Genomic DNA, 23,931 nt, shown 5'->3' on the forward strand with positions numbered 1-23,931 from the left:
ATACATGTAGACACGCGACTGTCGTGTTATATTCCATTCCAAACACCGACACTCCATATTCTCTATGGTATTCTTTCTGTAACAAAAACGTACGTTTTAATATTTTGGCACATAAAACCGTTACGAAATACTGCAATATCCTTGTAATATCGCGCTTGAACATTTTATAAATTACTGCCAAATTTACTTTTTGAAAATATAAAGATAACTTATCTGGACGCTGGGTCTTCTTGTGTATCCAAATCCATGTCCGGACTCCTGAATCACCTCTCTGTGGGATCACTCACTGAAAGAAAGCAACACCCTTCTCCGTGCTAAACAGCACTAAACGTGCTAAACGGTTTTACCTGCTATTCGGCAACACTGCAATAACAAGCGGTCCAACACAGACAAGCATTACACTTAAAGTCTGATTACCTTTATATGTATATTTTTAACAAACAAAGAAGACAACAGCTCGCCTGTGTGACGCGAAGGCCTCGAGTGGTGTTTCATACACCTTGCCCTCTCCTCTGCACCTTAAGCACGTGACGCCACCGCTTTCACGTGCAAAGCCTTCTTCAAATCACATTCGTTACCGTATTTACCCCATAGTAAATACATTTATGTTCTAATTCACTATGTTGAAACGAACATAAAACATTTACTATGACAACATACTCCACACATGGGTAATGCCTACCGCTGTTAACAGGCGAGCGGGTTTATTTACAAAATCATACATGTAGACACGCGACTGTCGTGTTATATTCCATTCCAAACACCGACACTCCATATTCTCTATGGTATTCTTTCTGTAACAAAAACGTACGTTTTAATATTTTGGCACATAAAACCGTTACGAAATACTGCAATATCCTTGTAATATCGCGCTTGAACATTTTATAAATTACTGCCAAATTTACTTTTTGAAAATATAAAGATAACTTATCTGGACGCTGGGTCTTCTTGTGTATCCAAATCCATGTCCGGACTCCTGAATCACCTCTCTGTGGGATCACTCACTGAAAGAAAGCAACACCCTTCTCCGTGCTAAACAGCACTAAACGTGCTAAACGGTTTTACCTGCTATTCGGCAACACTGCAATAACAAGCGGTCCAACACAGACAAGCATTACACTTAAAGTCTGATTACCTTTATATGTATATTTTTAACAAACAAAGAAGACAACAGCTCGCCTGTGTGACGCGAAGGCCTCGAGTGGTGTTTCATACACCTTGCCCTCTCCTCTGCACCTTAAACACGTGACGCCACCGCTTTCACGTGCAAAGCCTTCTTCAAATCACATTCGTTACCGTATTTACCCCATAGTAAATACATTTATGTTCTAATTCACTATGTTGAAACGAACATAAAACATTTACTATGACAACATACTCCGCTCATGGGTAATGCATACCGCTGCTCGAATTAAAAGAACGGCAAATTTATTTCAACCTATTTGCAATCCCAACATTGATGACACACTCAACAGTTCAGAAACATTGTCTTTGATATAATCGTCTTTGGCCTTAACTGACGCCCAGCGTCCGTGTCTCTTGAACAGTCTGTCTGTTACTCCGACGTTAGCTGCAGCAGTCGCTCCACCTGACCGAAAACTGTGAAGACCCACCTTTTTGACATCTTCACCAATTAGTTTGAATTTCTCAATAAAGATTTCCCTCGCTCTGGTATATGATAAAGGTTTCTGACCTTTAAGTACATACTTTTGTACAGATTTACAGAAGGAAAGTTGATGAAAAATATATTCAGTGGAAGTTTCAGCAACATTTCCAGCAATCAGGTACCCCATTTAGCATATTTACTGGATATAGATCTGAGCCTGTAGCAGCGATCAAAACATGACGCCCATCCCTATGAACGTCAGTTTTACTGTTCTCAACAAAAATACTCATGAAGCCATCCTTGAATTTAATGTTTGACAATCTGATATTCACTTCTTCAGAAAATCTGAAAAACCCAGCAAAAGATAAAAGTGACATTGTTAAAAACCTTAAATCAAGTAAAGAGGGAGTTTTCCCAGATATAACAACCAATTTCTTTAACGTGTCACAAGTAACAGGTTCTTTTTTCTTGACTGGAGTACTACACGTTCTTAATGCCGCTTCTCTGATGTTCACAATCAAATCATGTTTACAAGGATCTGGCAGACATGCAAGCTTGTGCGCCCAACTAATACCGTAAATAGCTTCCATGACATATGGAGCTTTCTTACCTCCCTGAACAAGTGATGTAAGATACAAAGCAACATGAAATGGATGAGCAGGCAAACATGTAATCTCCTTAAATTTTGAACTCCATTTTTTCCAACTATTATAAGATCTATCATACGTATAGACTGTCGCTGGGGCCTTAGACTTGAGAACTAAATCTGGCATATGTCCTGCTAGATCAATAAGGTCTGTATGAACTAAATTGTTCTTCAGCTTCCAGATACCGGTGGAGAACATGTCTGAAACAACAACATTGATCTCATGGAATAATCCTAACTGCTAATACGTAACCATCAAATTTGTCAAACAAGGATTTCTTGTTGCCGCCTGAAAATGCAATACTTCCATTTAATTGCAAACTATCAGCGATATAATGTTTGAACTTTTCGTCATCAAAAAGAGAAGTCCAGAACACAGCTGATTGCCACCTAGGCACTACTAAAGTAATGCTAGCTTTACTTTGTAGAGCATATCTAATTGTCACCTTTGTCACCAAATGCACAGGGGGGACAACCCAGTTGTTATTGTAACCGGGTTTTCTTGGCTTTATCCATTATTTTAGACAGAAGACGGCTACGGGGTGTGAGGCTTATGTTTATTGATAATCACGATAGACACCCTGTAATAAGAAACAGATAATATAGTATATGCATATTAAAACATAATATATATCATATCATCATCAAAGCAATACAATCATTTCTATTATTACTTACAACTAAGTATTATTAGATGATATGATAGAAATGGCTTACAATTCATATTACCTAAAATGGTTAAACATACCCTATGTGTGGCACAAGGGTGTGAAACGTGACACCCTTCAAATGTCACCGTTCATGGTATGTCCTGCAGAAGAAAGAGCAGGAATAAATACTTAGAGTGACTAAATACAATGAAATAAATAACAAAATACATAGTTTATGCAATTCCAGTAATGTAGATATAACTTAGCATGTATACAAGATAATATTAAAATACACTATTGCTTAGGTTTAAAGTTCAGCCTCTAAACCACATTCATTCAAAACATCAACATTAATAGAAATATATGATTCAATGTAAATATAATTACTTCTTAGATGCTTATTTATAATGCATAATCTTTGATTACTATTTAATTCTATTTAGAAATAAAGATAAATTATAAACTAACCTTTTGTGGTGATCTATCAATAGTCCCAGTGCAGTGCATAGTGAAGTGGCAATATGAAGTTAGTCAGAGAAAGAAGGTACAGTTTGAATTTGGCCAATCACAGGATCGCTTGGGGTGTGACTGATCGGCGGAGGGCTGGACAAAGTATGTAGTTGAGCTTGGGTTGTGATTGATCACTGAGGCCTGGACTTAGAATGATGGGATAAAAACAAACACACACCTCTGTTGAATAAAGTTCAACAGAAACAAAACTTGAAATAGATTTATTTACAAAAAGACTAAAATACAAATATATACACCTGCTACACACTTCTCCCCAGCATGAAAATGATGTCCTCATCATTTGCCTAAAACAAGGGAGAGAAATGCATTCTGTACATCAGTACTGTCGTTAGCGAGCACTCCAGCGTTGATAAGAGAACTGAGATACTCAGCTCTGTTCCTCCAGTCGGGATGCGGAACTGCAGACATGACATACTCACCGCTAGACATCCAACGTGGCTGTGTCCGAGTCCTCCCTCATCTTCTGGGTTGCTGTGCCGGCACATCTTCAGCTGACTCAGGATCATCTTCCACATTGGCACGTTCTTCTGGGGCTGCACCAGGATCTGCGTCAGTGGTCTCCACATCTAATGTCTCCTCTGCAGCAGGTTCAACCTCAGCTGAAATATCTTCAGGCTGGTCTGGCTGGCTCCCAACTGCATCTCCAACTAAATCATCTTCGTCCAATGCAGAATCTTCAACTTCTGCTCTAGCCTCAGTTGGCCTATCAGCTGTATCCGCAGCTGACACTGACGGCTCAGACGAAGGGAAATATATGTCTGACTCGTCATCCTCTGGTTCCTCGACTGGAATAGCAAGTCTCTTTGATCTTCTTGGTTTCGGGATAGGTCTCGGTGGTTCTGGTGCTTGTGGATCCGGTACAGTGAGTGCACCAATGGGAAGTAGAAGATTCCGGTGTAACACTCTCTTCCTACCTTCAACATTCTCCTTTCCGACCACATAGACAGGGATGGAGGGGTTCGGCTGACGAAGAACTGTGTATATGTCACCTTCCCACCTGTCTGCTAGTTTGTGTCTTCCTTCAAAGGCGACGGTTTTAACCAGAACTCGGTCACCAGTCTCTATAACTGCTGCTCTTGCCTTCTTATCAAAGTAGGTCTTCTGATCCTGCTGTGCTTCCTTGCTGTTCTGTGAAGCTAGATGGTATGCCTCTTGGAGTCGATCTCTTAATGACTTTGTGTACTGCTGCAGTGACTTGGACTTGCTTGGCTGGATGTCAAGTCCAAATGCTAGATCCACTGGAAGTCTTGGGCGACGCCCAAACATAAGGAAGAAGGGGGGATGTCCGGTAGACTCATGTCGAATGCAATTGTAAGCATGGACTAAGGGTCCAACATGAGCCTTCCAGTCCTTCTTGGCGTCTGGTTCCAGAGTCCCCAACATATCACATAGGGTCCGGTTGAATCGTTCACACATCCCATTACCCATGGGATGGTAGGGTGTTGTGGACGACTTATCGATCCCAAGCAGCAGGCACAGCTCTGTCATCAGCTTACCAACAAAATTGGCTCCTTTGTCGGAATGAATCCTCTTGGGTAGACCGTAATGGATGACAAAGTTGTTGAAAAACAAGTCTGCTGTCGTCTTGGCTGATGTATTCCGACACGGATAGGCTTGAGCGTACCGGGTGAAATGGTCAGTAATGACCAACCCATACTGTTGACCACCAGCCTTGGATGGCTCCAGAGTCAAGAAGTCCATGCAGACCAGTTCCATTGGCTGCGACGTCTGGATGCTCACCAAAGGGGCTCTGATGGATGTGTTTCCCTTCCTTTTCAGACACCTCTCACATATCTTCAGGTAGTCATCTACATCCTTGGTCATACCAGGCCAGTAGAAACGTTCCTTGAGTAGGGATAAGGTCCGATCTCTGCCTGGATGTCCTACACGATCATGCAAGCTTCTGAGTGCTGAAATCCTACATCTGGAAGGTAGCACAAGCTGTTCTTGATCACATCCATCCATGCTGGTGACTCTATATAACACACCTTCCCTCAAAGTCAAATGTGCAAATGTCTTCAATAAAGTAGTCATCTCCGGGTCTCCTTGGAACTGAGTTCTGTCAGGTCTCGTGGCATTCTCCAGATGCTCCATGATAACAGCAAGGGATGTGTCCTTCAGCTGAGCACGGCGCCAATCCTTAGCATTGGCAGCACACACATGGTCACTTACATCTGCTTCACTTCCTGTATGCAGAACCACTTCTGTAGACAAGCACAAACTCTCAACAAGATTAGGTGCACAAATCTTGTTACAGATAGCACTCACCACATCACGAGACAGGTCTTCCATCTGGACTGGGTCTTTGCTGGGCAAACGAGACAACACATCAGCATCAACGTTGCTCTTCCCCGGCCGGTACTTGATGGTAAAGTTGTAACTTGCTAGAGCAGCTAACCACCGATGTCCTGTGGCGTCCAGACGTGCTGTAGTAAGTACATACGTCAGGGGATTAATGTGAGTCATCATTACGAAATCATTGCCATACAAGTAGTCGTGAGATTTCTCTGAAACGGCCAATTTCAGACACAAAAACTCGAGTTTATGTGCTGAATAGTTCCGCTCAGATCGATTCAAACCCCTACTTGCATAGGCAATAACTCGTAGGTGACCATCATGCTCCTGGTATAAGACTGCTCCTAGGCCATGGGTACTAGCATCAGTGTGCAGCTCGAAAGGTCTTGAGAAGTCAGCAAACCCGAGGACTGGAGGTGATGAAAGCCTGTTCTTTAACTCCTGGAAAGCTTCTTCTTGAGCAGGACCCCAGTTCCAAGCAGTTTGGGATGTCTTAGACCTCGACTTCTTGGTGGCACACTTCGGCATAAGTTCTGAGGAAGGTCTGGCGATCTTAGAGAAGCCTTGGACGAATTTCCGATAGTATCCAGCAAATCCCAAGAATTTCCGGATGTCTTCTGGCGTAGATGGTGTTGGCCAGTGTTGAATCTTGTCTATCTTCTCTGGATCGGCTTCAATCCCCTCAGCAGACACAATATACCCAACGTACCTCACCTTCCTCTTAAAGAACTTGCATTTCTGTGGGGCGAGCTTCAGTCCACATTCTTGTAATCTTCTAAAGACAAGCTCCAGCCTCTCCACATGCTCTTCGTTTGTCCGGGAAAATATGATGAGGTCATCTATGTATTTAAGGCAGATCTTCAAGTTCAGTCCCTCTAGACACTTCTCCATAAGGCGCTGATAGGTCGCTGGGGCGTTTGACAAGCCGAACGGCATCCTGTTGTACTCGAAAAATCCGAGTGGACCTACAGTAAAAGCCGTTCTCTCCTTATGGTCATCATCTATCTCGACTTGGTAATAGCCGCTCTTCATATCCAGCACTGAGTAGAACTTGTTCCCTCCGAGACAATCTAGAAGTTCTTCAATTCTCGGGAGAGAATAACTGTCCTTAATTGTCCGGTTGTTCAGCTGGCGAAAATCTATACATAGACGTAAACGGCCATCTTTGCGCTTGGCTAACACAACGTTGGAAGCCCAAGGACTATGAGAGTGTCTAATCACACCAGAGGACAACAGTTCTTGAAGATGACTCCGAACCTGGTCATACATCGCTGGTGGTAAACGCCGATGTCTCTGCTTGAAGGGCACATCATCATAGAGTTCTATCCGATGCTTGATCATGTTGGAATGTCCAAGATCTTTATCGTGTTTAGAGAAGATGTCACCATACCTCCTTATAACCTCAAGTCCCTGTGCAACTTCATCACTTGTAAGTCCATCTTCCTCCAACTCAATGTCGTCAATCCACTTCTCAGAGTCTGAACATCTAATGTCTGGTAGGTCTTCTATTGTCACTGGTTGAAGTTCACACAGCAGAGCCTTAGTGGGAACAATCATGGTCTGGGTAGTAACATTAGACACATGAACTTGTATCTCATCTGGTCTGTCATGGCAGTATCTCACAACGGTTGGTATGATGTCTAAGTCCTTGGAAATAGTAGAGTCTACAGTTGGCTGTATAAGGGCACACACTTGTGGATATGAAATCCCCTTGCACAGTTGTCCACGAATGATGGCAGAACCATTAGCAGGTATGATTACAGGCTTATATTCAATGGATCTAACAAAGCCCAACTTCCCACCATTCCTCTCTAACTCCTTCTCTCGAAGCATCATACTTCTAAAGGCCAGGTACCAAGGTGTGTAGAGGTTGGCCGTCTGAAGGAATCGGATTAACCTTTCTGCAGGCATCCAAAAGCACTCCAAGAACATTAGTCCCAAGAAGAGCAGGAACTTTGGCATTATAGCTAGTGTCAGGCACAACAAGTAACAAACAAGTCATGTCATCTTGGTCATCACAACCATCACCAATGCCCTTGACCTTAACCTCAATGTAACCAGAGTAAGGTAATGAGTTACCACCTGCACATTCAATATTAAGAAGGCTATCTACTGAATGTACGGGAATATGAGTGAGATACCTATCATAAAAAGAGCTAGACACAATAGACACTGTGGCACCTGTGTCCACTAATGCCCTAACAGGAATATTCTCAATAAGTATATCTACCTCATTTGAATTCCCAACTAAGTCAGTGTGTGCGAATACACGAGGGCTAGATGTAACACCTACGGGCGCCCCCGGGCCATAGGCGTGGCCAAGTTTAAAGGCCTCTTAAGATGGTCAAGACGTCCACGACAACCATAATACAAATGTCCGGGATAGCCACACCTGAAACACACAGGCTCGTGATCCGATGCTTGTCCAGGTGTGAGAGATCTGTTGTCATTAGCTCCAGCCCCAGGTTGATAGAAGTAGGAAGGGGCAGCGGCACTCCTTCCCTCGGGAGATGGAGCAGGATACTGGCTGGATCGAGGATCATACATAGCTGGCTGATATCCTCGTCCTCCCTGTCCGCGACCTCTTGATCTCAGTGGTCTTCTCCCAAACTGCTGTCCGTGGGTGGTAGAACCAAAGGAAGGTTGTTGCTGGTACACTTGGGCTGACAGCTGCTGATGTTGGTCACGTAGGTCGAACACACTCGTGGTCAGATCCTTGATCATCCCCTTCAGCTCAGCGATGTCATCAGGCTTGGAGGCGGGCTGGTTACTGGCCATGTTGACGGATGCGGGCTTCGACTTGGACTTCTGGATATCTGATTTGGCTTGGTTCTGTTCAAATTCAATCTCACGGAGGCACAGTCTAAGCTCATCAAAGTCGGAGATACTCTCATATTTATGAGCAGCAAGAGTCTTCAGTGAAGTCTTCAATCCATCCCAAAGTCTGGACCTCAACATCTCATCCTGCTCTGCTGAAGAAATCTGCTTCTGTTCCGCCAACTGGTATAACAGTCTCTCAAGTCGACAGCTCCAGGCAGTCACGTCTTCATCATTTTGCTGGTAGGAGCTGTAGAACTCCGAAAATAATTAAGAACTTCGGCGGAGAGTACCGAAAGCACTCTTCAACTTCGACAGAATATCCACAATAGAAGCATGATGACCAAGCTTCATCACAATAAGAGCTGCCTCACCCTTAAGTGACTGACGAATAGCCTGAAAGATAACAGAGTTGTCATGGGTCTTGGACTCCATGAGACAGTTCACCTCATACCGCCAAACATCATAGTCAGCATCCTTGCCGGCCGTTCCACTAAACACAGGAAGTTTAGGGAAGTGACGATAAGCAACCTTAGAACTAAGTGGCACCTGTTCTGGCTGAGACCCATCTAAAGTGGAAGCTTCTTCCTTCTTCACAACTGGACCACCCTGCGTGGCATACTGCTTCAACCAGGACTTAAAGTCATCGGGGTTATCGGCCTTAGGGTGCAAACCCATCTCAGCAAAACTATCAACAAGACTAGCATATTCTTCTTCAGAGAAATTCATCTTCAAAGGCACAAGACTCCAAGTAAAGAATATACAAAATCAAACACTGATCCAAGGCTGGCAGTAATTCTTTTTACAGGCACAACACAATGACTTGAAGTGCAGTAGATTGTGCTTTGTGAATGTGTCAATAACTACAAAGACAATGTTTTTTAATCCCATATGAAAGCAACATTTACAGTGGGGGAACAACAATTGTATTTTCACCGGCAAATAAACAAATTAAAGGACATCGGTTGGGTTTATATGGCAAATGCAGGTATTACACACGTGGGTAATTAACAAGATTTGACCCTAGGATTAGATTATAACATGGTTTGCAGAGGCAGAATAATGAAATGTGTGGACTACAATAACTATGAAGACCAGAGTGTGTCGGAACGCGTGACAATATGTACAAAACGGGTCGTGGCTCAAGGCAGCGCCATCATGATGTAGACATTTCACGACAAACGCAAACGGAGCAAAACATCGCAAACGCAAAATAATCACAAAAAGGCAAAAGGGAATACCAATTCCCCCCCAAAAAAGAACACAACAAGATACAAAAGCAAAGGGTGATAATTACAAATGGACCCTACATAATGAATGCATAAAGACCACAAGCAAAGGGGAAGACAAAGAAAGTGTATGAGCTGGTTAGATATTTAAACTAAGTGTAGTGCAGTGCAGTGCAGCGCAGCGCAGGTTGAATAATATACCCCTTGATAAGAGCTAATAATGATTAACTTAACTATGACATGTATAATCTAAGATTAAACTGAAGTTTAAATGCTAAGTTTATTTAAAACTAAAGTTTATTTGGCTAAGTTTATTGGTTTAAGTATATTCACACAATCATACTCACACGTCACACCTAAAAAAATTTGTAAATGATTAAAGATAATACAGTATGGAAATAAACGAGAACACCGGTGAAGCTTGTACAAGCGCAACTAAATGCTAACTAATTAAGCTGCAGCTAGGTATAAACAAACGCAAATTGATATGGATATGTGTACACCGAATGAAAATAAATGCAGTTGACACTACATCTTATTGAGGGTAAATAACCTGCAGGTATATATGTAAACAATAGCAATGCTACTAACTGTAAAGGTATTTGAAGAAACGACAAGGAGTTATGCCAGGCAAATATTTACAAGTTCATAATGAACAGAAAATTCAAAGATGAATGTTTACAGACATGTCAAATGTAAACAAAGACAAAGCAATATTGCAACAAAAAATGTAGAAACAGTACTTACAGTTCAAGAAGAACAATATAAATATATCCAATTAGATACGAGAAACAAAATAGTCCGGAAAATGAGTCACGATTCACAATCACAATCACTGAACCAAGTCCAGCAAATTGTCAACTTGACCTGCCTTAGAGTCTCTGGGTCAAGGTCGCTGTCAAAGATCAGTAAGTCCTAGGGTCACAAGACCCAACCACATAGACCTGACAATCACTCGCGAGATGGCCAAATCGACCATAATTACAGTTCTTTCACACACTTGCATTCCATGCGGGGATCCAGGCATCACCTCACATAAAAATTCCTCACTGGGGGCTCCAAACATGTAACCGTGTTTTCTTGGCTTTATCCATTATTTTAGACAGATGACATCAAGACGGCTACGGGGTGTGAGGCTTATGTTTATTGATAATCACGATAGACACCCTGTAATAAGAAACAGATAATATAGTATATGCATATTAAAACATAATATATATCATATCATCATCAAATCAATACAATCATTTCTATTATTACTTACAACTAAGTATTATTAGATGATATGAAAGAAATGGCTTACAATACATATTACCTAAAATGGTTAAACATACCCTATGTGTGGCACAAGGGTGTGAAACGTGACACCCTTCAAATGTCACCGTTCATGGTATATCCTGCAGAAGAGAGCAGGAATAAATACTTAGAGTGACTAAATACAATGAAATAAATAACAAAATGCATAGTTTATGCAATTCCAGTAATGTAGATATAACTTAGCATGTATACAAGATAATATTAAAATACACTATTGCTTAGGTTTAAAGTTCAGCCTCTAAACCACATTCATTCAAAACATTAACATTAATAGAAATATATGATTCAATGTAAATATAATTACTTCTTAGATGCTTATTTATAATGCATAATCTTTGATTACTATTTAATTCTATTTAGAAATAAAGATAAATTATAAACTAACCTTTTGTGGTGATCTATCAATAGTCCCAGTGCAGTGCATAGTGAAGTGGCAATATGGAGTTAGTCAGAGAAAGAAGGTACAGTTTGAATTTGGCCAATCACAGGATCGCTTGGGGTGTGACTGATCAGCGGAGGGCTGGACAAAGAATGTAGTTGAGCTTGGGTTGTGATTGATCACTGAGGCCTGGACTTAGAATGATGGGATAAAAACAAACACACACCTCTGTTGAATAAAGTTCAACAGAAACAAAACTTGAAATAGATGTATTTACTAAAAGACTAAAATACAAATATATACACCTGCTACATTATCATATTGCCATGACTGTGTAAAAGCATCTACTACTTCTGTGCCAGGGCACCAAGATCTGGAATTGAACCTGCACAACTTAGCATTATAATGACTAGCAAATCTATCAACAGTATGTGGACCCCACTTCTGGTCTAGCAACTTGAAGACAGCATCAGTAACAATCCAGTCATCAGCATCTTCAAATTTACTTAACGCATCTGCTCTATCGTTCTCTGAACGTGGAATCCAGCTAAACTTTATCCTGATGTTATACATCCTAACCACGGTGAACACGGACATAGCAAGCTCCTGTAAGGATGAATTGAAACTACCAAACGAAACAATTTGACAGCAAGCCTTGCTATCTGAGAACCACTTAACAGTCTGATTAGACAGAACCTCTCTGAAAACGTTCAAAGATAATTCAACAGCTTTCAACTCCCGCCAAGTTGAACTCTTGCCCACTTGATCCTCGTCCCATGAACACTGAAATACCCAGTCAGAATTCTGTATATAAGCAGCACAGCCCTTGGAACTAGCATCTCATCAAAAGGTCAAAACTGGGACAAAAGTTTCATAAAATCTTCTGCTATTAAAAGTGTAAACATTATCTCTCCAGAATAAAAGTTCAAAAACACACAGGGGGTCAACTAGACTTTGCTTTCTATCCCAACTTGAAGCTCTTTGTATTACTGAATACATGCGTCTAGTCAAAATTCTGCAAACATCCCCAAAAACTGGTGAAAGAGAGATAATTTGTCTTGTTAAACTAGCCAGGTTACTGCTGTGAATTGCGGTAAACCTGCCAAGAATCCTGCACATGTGTTTCTCACATGCTCTAATCTCCTAGAAGGAATAGATGTCACACCTGTGTCAAGATTCAAATTCAGCCCGAGCCATTCAAGGTGTCTTGTGGGTTCCCAAACTGACTTCTGATCGTTACAAACAAAGCCTGCTCTGCACAAAGAAGATTTAACAAACCAGATCGCTCCTTGCCTAAGGCTTCAGACGAAGCAAACCCAAATCCATCATCTAAATAAACTACAACATCTACAGAATGTTTTCTCCAGTATCTAACTAATGGCCTAAAACACTTAGTAAATATATAAGGGGCCGAGGTTAGACCAAAAGGTAAAGCTGTGAAACAATAAAAACGCTGTACACCTTTAACCGACCAAGAAAACCCTAAAAACGTGTGTTGACTAGGGTGAATATCTATGTGGTGATACCCAGACTTAAGATCAAACTTGTACATGTATCCAAAAGGTCTAACGAAATCCAAAGCAACCTTGTAATCCTCAAAGACCATCTTTTCTTTCCAAACATATTTGTTTACTACTCTTAGGTCTAAAATCAACCTTTTCTTACCAGAGCTTTGAATGGCAACTGATAGGGGTTTACAACCTGAGGTGAGTCTACGACTTCAACAATACATTTGTTTAACATGAGATCCTGGATAGCCTCCGAGACAAAGTCGCTATGTTTTTACAGCAGAAGCGTTGTTCTTACTACAAGACAAGGGAGGCGACTCCACAAAGGGGATGATGTAACCTTCTGTAATAGTTCTAATGATGAATTCTGGTGCTTCTATATCCTTCCAAAATGAGATATGCCTCTTAAGATTTTCCTTAATGTTATGCTTACACGCTGACGTGTCTGTTCTGTCAAGATAACTAGGTACAGGTACAAAATCAGTACTAATACCTCTGGTTTCAGGTTTGACTTTGTCTATGGATGAAACATCAAGCTGTGACCTACTACTAGGCTGTTTTGATATTGAACGGGAGACGTGTGGCAAATCCATGTTAGTTTTTCATTTAATACTTCTGCTTGAGGTCTGATCCCCTGAATAATCACTGCTTTTTGCAGGCCTCTGTAGACTGAAGTCCTTGTGGTGGGTTTTACTTGACTGTGATGACCTCTGGGCGGCTGCAAGGGGACATGTGGCTCTCCAGTGCCCAAAGGCTCCGCAAAAGTATCATTGTTTGTTTGGAAGTGGTGTTTTCCTGGTTTGAAAACGAAAGGGCTGGTTCTGCTGAACCTGAGAGGCCTGTTTAGGTAATTCGCTGTTAGGATTGGGGAAAGTTGCAGAAGGATAAGGACTATAACCTCAACCACGAGAATTGAAAGAAGTGAGGCGCTTTCTACGCTGTGCCTTACTTTCTGCTCTCTTAAAACGTCTCTCTTCATCCGAGTTTGAAGCGAACTCGTCCCCTTCCAACTCCGAGACTACTGCCCAAACGGCTGGAGATCTGTCTACAAGTCTAATGTGCTTGTTTCTTTTACTGATATTAGAGCTAATTTCTCTCAAGACATGCACACAATCGACTGTGTTATCCCGATTGAGAAATCGAAATGCAGAGTCAAACTGATCCAACATACCAATGTTGAATTTATACTGTAACTGATTCCCTTTGAATCTAAACTGTGGAGAGTCAAAGTCTTTTCTAGCTCTCTTAATAACAGAGAACGACCTCTGCTCAGTTTCATCAATAATTTCACTTTTGAAAGTTTTCAACTTACAGTCCATATATTGCTTAAAAAGTTGAAACGTTTCGTACCCTTCAACAGAATCATGTGCTTTGTTAGGTTGACCAGGAATGTGTAGTTCTTCAAGGGAGTCAAGATTTTCCTGCTGTGGTTAATCCATTCCGAACAAAGAAGACAACAGCTCGCCTGTGTGACGCGAAGGCCTCGAGTGGTGTTTCATACACCTTGCCCTCTCCTCTGCACCTTAAGCACGTGACGCCACCGCTTTCACGTGCACAGCCTTCTTCAAATCACATTCGTTACCGTATTTACCCCATAGTAAATACATGTATGTTTGCCCACACGGTGTGGCTGTAACTAGCTGTTGGTAGACCAGATCCCCAGATAAATATAATCATGTCAATCATAAATAAAATACATTGGGCAGAAATTTTAGTTTTATTGCAAGCCTCCTTTTTATGATCTAATCGTGAACTGTTTCAGCACGGTGGGACATGTGGACATGTGGACTGGTGATGTTGATTGTCGTCTGTCGGGCGATTGGACATGGTCCCAAGGCCGCTCTCATCATTATTGACGTTCAAGACTGTTTCTTGGAAAAAGGGAGCCAGCCAGTCCCTGATGGGAAAGAAGTCATTCCAATTATCAACAGTATACGCAGTGCACATGAGAGCGCCTTTTCAATGGTTGTCTTATCTCAGGATTGGCACTGTTCAGACCATGTTTCATTTGCGTCCCAACATCCAGGTCACAAGCCTTATGACGTGGTCACGCTGCAGTATGACGCTGAAGGTACTTCCAAAATTACCAACTCCCTTATTATAAATGACTAATTTCACATCACAATAGATGAATTTCAGTAGTTACAAGAGTATTTTCCCAATGTTGCAGGGCATCTGTGTACCAGTGCACACTCCTGCAGCCAAGTTCACCTCAACCTCACCCAGAGACTGTGGCCCGACCACTGCATCATGAACGTAACGTCCGGCCCGACGTCATCAGGGATCGACAAAAGGCTTACAAGGAACCCATATGATGAGATCGTATGGAAGGGAAATGACTGTCAGGTATACCCATGATTACCATCATGGATAATAAACCATCCTTAGTCACCCAGGAATGTATTTACATTATAAAAGTATTACCCTGTAAGAAAATCAGAACCATTTAACATGTTAAGACGAAGACTCTCACTTGCTCTACCCCAACTGTCCTCTCATTATCACATTGGTAGTTGCGGATAAAACTTCCATAAGAAATCATATCATGTCAATTCCAAAGAGACATTACATTACGATCCCATTATAATGAACATATTTCCACAATTACGTATTTTGTCTGACGTAATTCTCAGTCAAGGAACGTGTTCTCGAACAGTGTTGTTATTTGTCATTTGGATGCAGACAGTCAAAAATATTTTGAACTCTCAATGAGACAAGAAAAGAATAGATCTGGTAAAAATCCTCGTGATTGTCGCGACGTAAGGCCCAAAATGGGGTCTAATGTTGGTGATCCCCCTTGGTATAAGTTGTATGCCTCCACTCGACTTCTGTCGAGATGATGATCCCTTTTACATCGGCACAAACACATTAGGCATGCCTAAATCTGGCGATCGGCTATCGTATTAGGAAAAACAAACTTTCCTTTTTCATGAAAAATATGTGCGATGCCGCTTGTCTCCAAACATTGAAACGACTCACTAATCCTTCTGCGTGAAAACACCTTGCGCAAAAGTTGAATGACAATAATGTTACGCCAAATCAAATAATGCAGATAACTGGTCCCCAAAACATCAATTCTGTGAACAATTACTGACATATTAATCCTGACCAGTACAAGCAAATATCCAACATTATTTCGCGAAACACTCCATCCCACACTGTGACATGCCAGCTTGTTGATGAAACTCCCGTCATGCTTCACTTCACTTCACTTCACTTTTTTCTCCAGAGAACCACGCATGGTGGCATTAGAGTACATTTTACATGTCAATCATTATATACAAGCAGTCAAAATTGCGGCGGACTAAAACAAGATATTGTAGGTAAACAGTTGTAGATATAATAAGCATGTCTATTATCTAAGTTTTGATATTACAGAGAAGATAACATTTATAAACTTTGCTAAGTTTCTTAAAACAGTGAAATATGATGATGTAAACAACCGTTTATAAGATACCATATTTGCAAATTTGGTTAGTTTTGTTGAAATAAATCTGTTTCTATTTTCATCAAAAGCAGGACAACGAAATATATAATGGTACTTGTCTGCAATTGTCGGAGAGTCACACAATTTACAAGTTTCTAAATTCCCTTGGAGTATTATACCAACGCCCTGTCTCAATAGGTAAACAATGATTGGATGTTCTAAATTTTAATATTGGGTAGTAAATATATTTGGGCAATAAGATAAAGGCATCAAGTGATGGTAGGGTCTTAATGTGTTTATAATATTGTCCCTTGGGACTTACTTCTATTGCATTCCTCCACACTTGGTAAAAGTGGTCTTTTAGTGTAGTTTCTACTTTATTATGCAGCCATGTTCTGTTAAAATTATCTGGGAACATATAAACATTACTTAGCCAACATGAGTTAAGGATATTTTCAACAAACTTAAGCCAAGAATAAGAATGATTATTTAACACACTATCTAAAGACATGAAATTGTACAGTACCGAGGATAACTTGAGGTGAGACAGGGGCGTGTTGTGTTTATACCAATAACTAATAATTCTTTTAGAAATATGGATGCTGATAGGAAATCTTCCAAATTCACCATATAAGAAATAATTCGGTGTGGACATTCTGAGACCAGAGGCTAATTTTAAAAACTTGGTATGTATATTTTCAAGTATATCTATTATAACATGTCCCCAAAATTCAGAGCCATATAACATAATGGGTAAAATCATTAAATCGAATGCTTTACATAAGCAGTCAAGTGGTAAATCATTGTTTCTTGCGATTTTCAATAACAAAAACATACATTTATTAGCTTGTGTGGCTAGAACACTTATACCAAATGTCAATTTTCTATTTTTGTGAAAGTTAAAACCTAGATATTTATAATTATCAACTATTTCAATTTTTTCTTTGCCATAGTAAAATGATAGCTTATTTACTCTACACTTACCACTTCCAAATATAACAATTTTAGTTTTATCACTATTTTCAGTTAGTTTCCATTTCTGACAATATATATGAAAATAATCTAGGGACCTCTGCAGGGCTGACGCTGAAGTAGCAAATAGCACTGTATCGTCTGCATATTACAGAACTAGTAGTCGTAGACAAACTAAATTCAAATCATGTTTGCTGGATATATCAACACCATTACAATCAAAATATTTAGCCAGGATTCTAAATCATTTATAAAGATAGAAAACAATAACGGAGAAAGGTTTTCTCCCCGTCAGACCCCCGAAAAACTTGGGAAAAACGCAGATTTTTCATGATTAAACTCGATACAGGATTTTATATTGGAATACATATTTTGTACTAATGTAAAGAATTTTCCTTGGATACCATAAGTTAACAATTTTGACCAAAGACCAACTCTCCAAACGTTGTCAAAAGCTTTAGAAAAGTCAATGAATGCACAGTACAATTTCTGCTTGTTGTGTTTTAGGAATTCTATAACTGAATTAACAACATGTTATCGACTGTTGAGTAACCTTTACGAAAACCGGCTTGGCAAGGGGATAATAAAGAGTTAATGTTTAAAAATCTGGATAATCTACAGTTAAGTATACTTGTAAAAAGTTTTCCCAGACAGCTCAAAATAGTAATGGGTCTATACGAACTAGGATCACACGAGTCACCTTTACCTTTATAGATAGGTTTAATGACCCCAATTAACCATGAGTCGGGAACTTCACCTGTGTCAAGTACGACATTAAAAGGTTCCTCTAAAAATGGGAGAAATAAATCTATTGAGTCAATTATATATTCGTTTTCTACAAAGTCTTCACCTGATGCTTTATTTCTTTTCAGTTGTGATACTGATTCACTAATTTCTTGTTGTGTTATGGCAACATTAAGAACTGAGCAATCTAGGGGTACATGTGTATTATTAATATCTTCAGGAACTATATCAATATACTCTTGTGCGTATATATTCTTAAAGTATTCATATAGTTCATTAACACTAGGGGATGAGTCATTATGCGCAGGATTACGTTTACACAGTAATTTCCAGTAGTCCCTTGGATTCTTCTTCTGCCAATCTCTAATTTCAATGGCTAATTTACATTTATATCATTTCATATATTTGTTCATACATTTCTTATACCCCTTAGCTGCATGACTAAAGTAGATATGGTTTTCTTGATTCCTATGTCTTCGATATTTTCTCCTAGCTTTATGGTAGTGTCTACGTTTCAGAGTACATTCTTTTCCGAACCAAGGATTGTTAACTTTATGTTTCTTATCATTGCCAGTATAATTATATGAGGGGGAAGAGCGTATGCCAAATGGATTTATCGCTGCATTTGTAAGAATATCAGATGATAACAGTTGCATTATTTATTAATTCATTTGCCTTCGTAGTGTCATCAACCACTTTATCTAATAATGTGCTTACATCTTGTATCTGCATAACATCAATATTGTTCCTGTATTGGTTTGTTTTTGATGAGTCATATCTTTTGGGTTTTGTAGAAATTGTTACAGGTTTACTGGTAGATGATTTAGGTACATTACTATACATTCTGCTATTCATTCTTGATAACGAAAAAGCTATAGGACAATGTACATCTGAGTATAGGGGAGAAAAATCAACAATTTCAAAGCTCTTAAAATATGACAGGCACCTGTTGGAACATATGACGTAGTCAACAGTACTTGTATCCTTACAGGTAACCTTTCCGGATTTTGCGTCTTTGTCCATTCTTCCATTGCAAATAAACATATTAAATTGTTTACAGATATCAATCAATTTGTAACCGTAATTATTAATTTTGTTACTATCGTACGAGTATCGCTGACGTGGAAGTCCGAGTTCATCTAGAACAGATTCAGGATCAAAGTCATCTGACATTTCATCAGTATCAATATCTAATTCCTCTAACAAATGTTTATCTAAACAGACATATTCACACAGTGTTCCAGTACGAGCATTAAAATCTCCTGTAAGGATGACAGTTTCAGTGTGAGAGTACATATATAATAGTGCTTGTTCTAACTGATCAAACATGTCTGTAGTGGCGTACTTAGAACCTTCAGGTGGAAGGTACACAATACCAATTTAAAGGTCATCTTTGCTATTGAAAGCTAACTTAGATAGTTTAAAACACAGTATGTAATCCGATTCAAAATCTAATAAAGTGACATATTTAGAGAAACAAGGTTTAACTGCAAGGCCTATACCTCCCGAACGCCTGTCAACCAGGCCTCTGTGTTTCAAAAACAGTTTAAAACCATCAATTTCAATATCATCGAGTGTATCTGTTTTGGTTTCTTGAAGAGCAACAAAGTTAAAACTATTTACAAGATCCAAAAACTCTGGATAATTAAGTCGTTTTCTCAGACCGCACACATTTATGTTGATAACACTAATTTGTCCGAGTTTATTAACAAATAATTCTGAATTGTCATTTTCCACTGAGCAACTTTCGCTGAGAGGGCCAGTTTGTGCACAAGCTGGACTAGACTCTCGATCATGTAAACCAAGTGAGAAACGTGGTAGTTCAAGTGCACGACTCCTCGATTTTATAGCAATTGGGTCTTTACTGTCGAGTTCACCCTTGTTGTTTTTAAAAGGAATATGATGGCTAAAAACATTAGATGAAACATGTTCATAACATACCAGTTTATCTAGAGTTCTGGATGGTTCAGGTTTAGAGCGGCCCCTCGCGTAATGTCCAAATCGCCTGTAGACAACAGTCAGCGGTCTCAAAATTATAAATGTTTCTGGTGGTGTCAACATTATGTTTGCTGGCAACATTACTGGTGGAAACATAACGATTAATCTCATTAAACCTCCAAGCCCGGTTCCTGTCAAAAGATGCCGGATTGTCAGTAAAAGTGACACCGACTAAATCCATCTACTCTGACTTCTCCTCCGCGAGACATTCTTCAAGTGAGAGAGCGGTTTGATTCGAAACCATATATATAAGTGAAGTTACACCAGAGATATAATCAGATCATACAGAATCGTTGTTGCTACTGTTATTAAAGTTTTAATTATTCTGCAAAAATCTGTTCAAGTATTTTGTTTAAAATAATCTGAGGAACTTTTTTCTCAGCGAAAGAATATGCCATAAAGGAGTTAAGAGGTTGTTTATTTTGGTTCACAGTAACTTCACACGGCTATGGAAAACATGTATCACTATGCACGATCTCTACGTAAGATTTCGACAATTTGCTGGTGTTAATGTCAATGCATTTATTCCCTCAAGGGAAACAAAAATGTAAAAACGATAAATAGAATTCATCGTTCATCACTCGTGTTTTTTAATATGGGAAATATCAACCTCGTCGGATGAATCTTCTATAAGTCCACTGAATCCTGAAATGATCATGCCAGATACATCACTCCTGTAGATGCGGGAATCAATGTTGTCATGAATATGACAGGTGCAGACAATCACATTACTACATGTCAATATGTGTCCTTCGTCGAGATAGTGTGCTCAATCTATGTGTATAATGCCTTCTAATCTCAAGGTGGATTCCTACTCTGCATTTAACTCCAATGGAGGTCTGCGACACACACGGCTACATCGACTGCTACAGCGTAACAGCATCAGCGAGGTGTACGTTGTGGGACTTGCCCTGGACTACTGTGTATACTACACATCAGTGGACGCCCACAACCTAGGTACGTGTGGGAACAAGGCAATATGTTATCAGTTTCAAACAATTAAAATAATTCATGAATCAATAACTCAAGTTTCTCTTGTTATCCTCCACCCTCAGTATCGTTACTGAATATCGGTGGGATGAGCTCAGTATTTTGTTACTTTTGAAATATGCTGCATGTCCTCATGACGATGAGTTTTATGTTTACAAATACGACAAACCAATCAGAATGCGCGTAAGGATTGAGGTATTTTGATAAAAATACTCCCAAGCCCTTAAATCAATTACAGAAAAATTGTGTTGTATGAATTGTTGTTATCAATCAATCTTTATTCATAAAGTAGTTGAGGCCACCGGCCCATTCTACGGTTACACCATTGCCTGAGAGAGTAACAGCATATATACATTGGTACATTGATATACATTGTCCACATACATGATTGTCCTTTTTGCATTCATTTATACATAAACGTTGCAAGATTTGTAAGTGTTTCTGGACTTTTTAAGACATTAGTAAGTTAAATTTATCTTATGTTGGATATAAGTAGTATTTTTTTATATACAAACTCATGCTAGTGTAATAATCATAACACACAAATATACCAGTAACAATATTTAAGGGAACCCTCATGTTTTCACAGAAATAATATGTAAATAAATGGCGTTCTGGAATTCAGTCTTCGTTTTAAGGTCGAGATCTGCTCCATGCAATAATGCAGGCACCACAACTTCTGGGCATAATAGATACCAAACGCCGGAATGTATACCGTGATATCCTTCGCCATTCTCCTTGTAAGAGGGGCGGTCGGGTAGCCTAGTGGTTTAAGCGTTCGCTCGTCACGCCGAAGACCCGGGTTCGATTCCCGACATGGGTACAATGTGTGAAGCCCATTTCTGGTGTGCCCCACCGTGATATTGCTGGAATATTGCTAAAAGCGGCGTAAAACCATACTCACTCGCAGTCACTCGTCTTGTAAGTTATGCCCAAGCTGTTTCATATTCTGGAAACGCTGGGGCCAGTTGAGAACCTTTCCGCCCACAACATACAAAGGTGTTTAATCAGTAGGGGCGGTCGGGTAACCTAGTGATTAAAGCGTTCGCTCGTCACGCCGAAGACCCCGGTTCCATTCCCGATATGGGTACAATGTGTGAAGCAGTAGTATAGGTAATAGGGGTTCTGGCTCACTTCCACTGGAGCCGGATTCATATACCTATACTGCTACTACAGGGGGGATTTTTTATGCCAAAATGATTATGCGATTTAACGATAGTCATGAGATTAAGTTAAATTGACTCCAGCTCACCACCACCTGGAGTCAATGATATAATTTTTTATAGGTAATGATGGTTCTGGACCACTTCCACTGGAGCCAGATTCATATACCTATACTGCTACTACAGATGGCATTTTTTATGTCAAAATGATTATGTGATTCAACGATAGTCATGAGTTGTGTTAAACGAAACATCAATATTAATTAATAATGAATAAAATTTACTATAGCCCACGAGGATATTGGAAAGGTGTAGGAGCAATAAAAAAATTAGCCACCGCGGCTAAGGTATCTAAAGATGTGGCTAAGGATTGGTTAAAGAAACAAGCGATGTGGCAAATATACTTACCGGCACCGCGTTATATACCGAGGAAGAAGTTTGATATTTTTACAACGAATGAAGTTCATCAGGCTGACCTCTTGTTTCTTCCCCACGATAAGGTAAAACGCAAAACGTATAAATACGCTTTAACCGTAGTGGATGTGGCTAGTCTATACAAAGAGGCTGAGCCATTAACATCGAAAGAATCAACAGAGGTAGCTAATGCACTGAGTCGCATATATAAACGTGGACCACTAAAATGGCCTAAGCTATTTCAAGTAGATCCCGGTCGCGAGTTTATGGGATCGGTAACTAAACTGTTAACAAAGCACAATGTCGAAATCAGGCGTGGTGAAAGAGAGGCCCACCGCAGTCAAGCTATCGTCGAAAGATTTAACAGGACATTAGCGGAACGTTTGTTTGGCTATCAGGATGGGATTGAAATGAAATCGGAACGATTGAGATCAACCGAATGGGTGACACGATTATCAGCCGTTGTATCAGCGCTGAATAATGAAGTAACGAGATTAATAGGGAAGAAACCATCCCATGCTATTAAAATGAAATCCGTGACTTCCGAATCTTCAGCACCTAGGAGAGGCAAAGAACGAAAACTTCCGGATAGAGTAAGGGTAAGATATTTATACCAGGCCGGTGAACTCGAAGGAGGCCTACGTCGTGCAACCGATCCGATTTGGTCTCTTAAGACGTATAACATTAGTCGATTGGTTACGAAAGAAGGAGAGCCTATTCTTTATTATCTTCAAGATGGACTGGGTAGGGCATTTGTACGAGAAGAGTTGTTCATAGTTCCCGACGGTACGGTATTACCACCATAACCATAAGCATAGGTAGTTACACCATCATTATCAATCCATCTCTTTGTATCTAAGGGGGATAATGATGTCTTGTTCATTCTTAATCCATATATCCTATGATTGTAACTTCTTAAAGAGTTCATCTCGTGTTTGAACGTTCTACCGTTAAATAATGATTCTTTATACTGTTTGTGTTTGATATGCTTTTTTACAACATACTTCTTAACGCCCTTAGCTTTTCTTATCTCCCCATTATCGGACTTTTTTATAGAATACATCTTAGGTCTTAATCCCACATACTCCGCTATAGGGGTGCCAGCACATTCATCCTTCATCTTACCTAACACCTTTTTATTTACAACGCTGTGCAGTGGATTATCTTTTGGGTAATCGCTCGTGTCGTACATATCTATTTTTTCTGCCATATCTTTATACACATCCTCGGTTTGTATTTCCATCA

At 39.9% G+C, this 23,931-nt stretch overlaps 1 protein-coding gene across 3 annotated transcripts in view; it reads left to right on the forward strand.

Moving 5' to 3' along the window:
• Window positions 1-23,931, forward strand: part of LOC124119777 (nicotinamidase-like) — a 78,721-nt gene that overhangs the window by 37,636 nt on the left and 17,154 nt on the right. For all 3 annotated transcript variants that reach the window (XM_046482413.2, XM_048382076.1, XM_046482412.2), the window contains exons 2-4: window positions 14,741-15,049; window positions 15,149-15,324; window positions 20,923-21,076. In XM_046482413.2, coding sequence (XP_046338369.1) covers window positions 14,752-15,049; window positions 15,149-15,324; window positions 20,923-21,076 — 628 coding nt within the window. In that variant the 5' untranslated portion in view covers window positions 14,741-14,751. The remainder of the gene's footprint in view (window positions 1-14,740; window positions 15,050-15,148; window positions 15,325-20,922; window positions 21,077-23,931) is intronic.

This window comes from Haliotis rufescens, unplaced genomic scaffold, assembly GCF_023055435.1.
Source record: "Haliotis rufescens isolate VD_foot unplaced genomic scaffold, xgHalRufe1.0.p SCAF_4, whole genome shotgun sequence".
Classification (NCBI taxonomy): domain Eukaryota; kingdom Metazoa; phylum Mollusca; class Gastropoda; order Lepetellida; family Haliotidae; genus Haliotis; species Haliotis rufescens.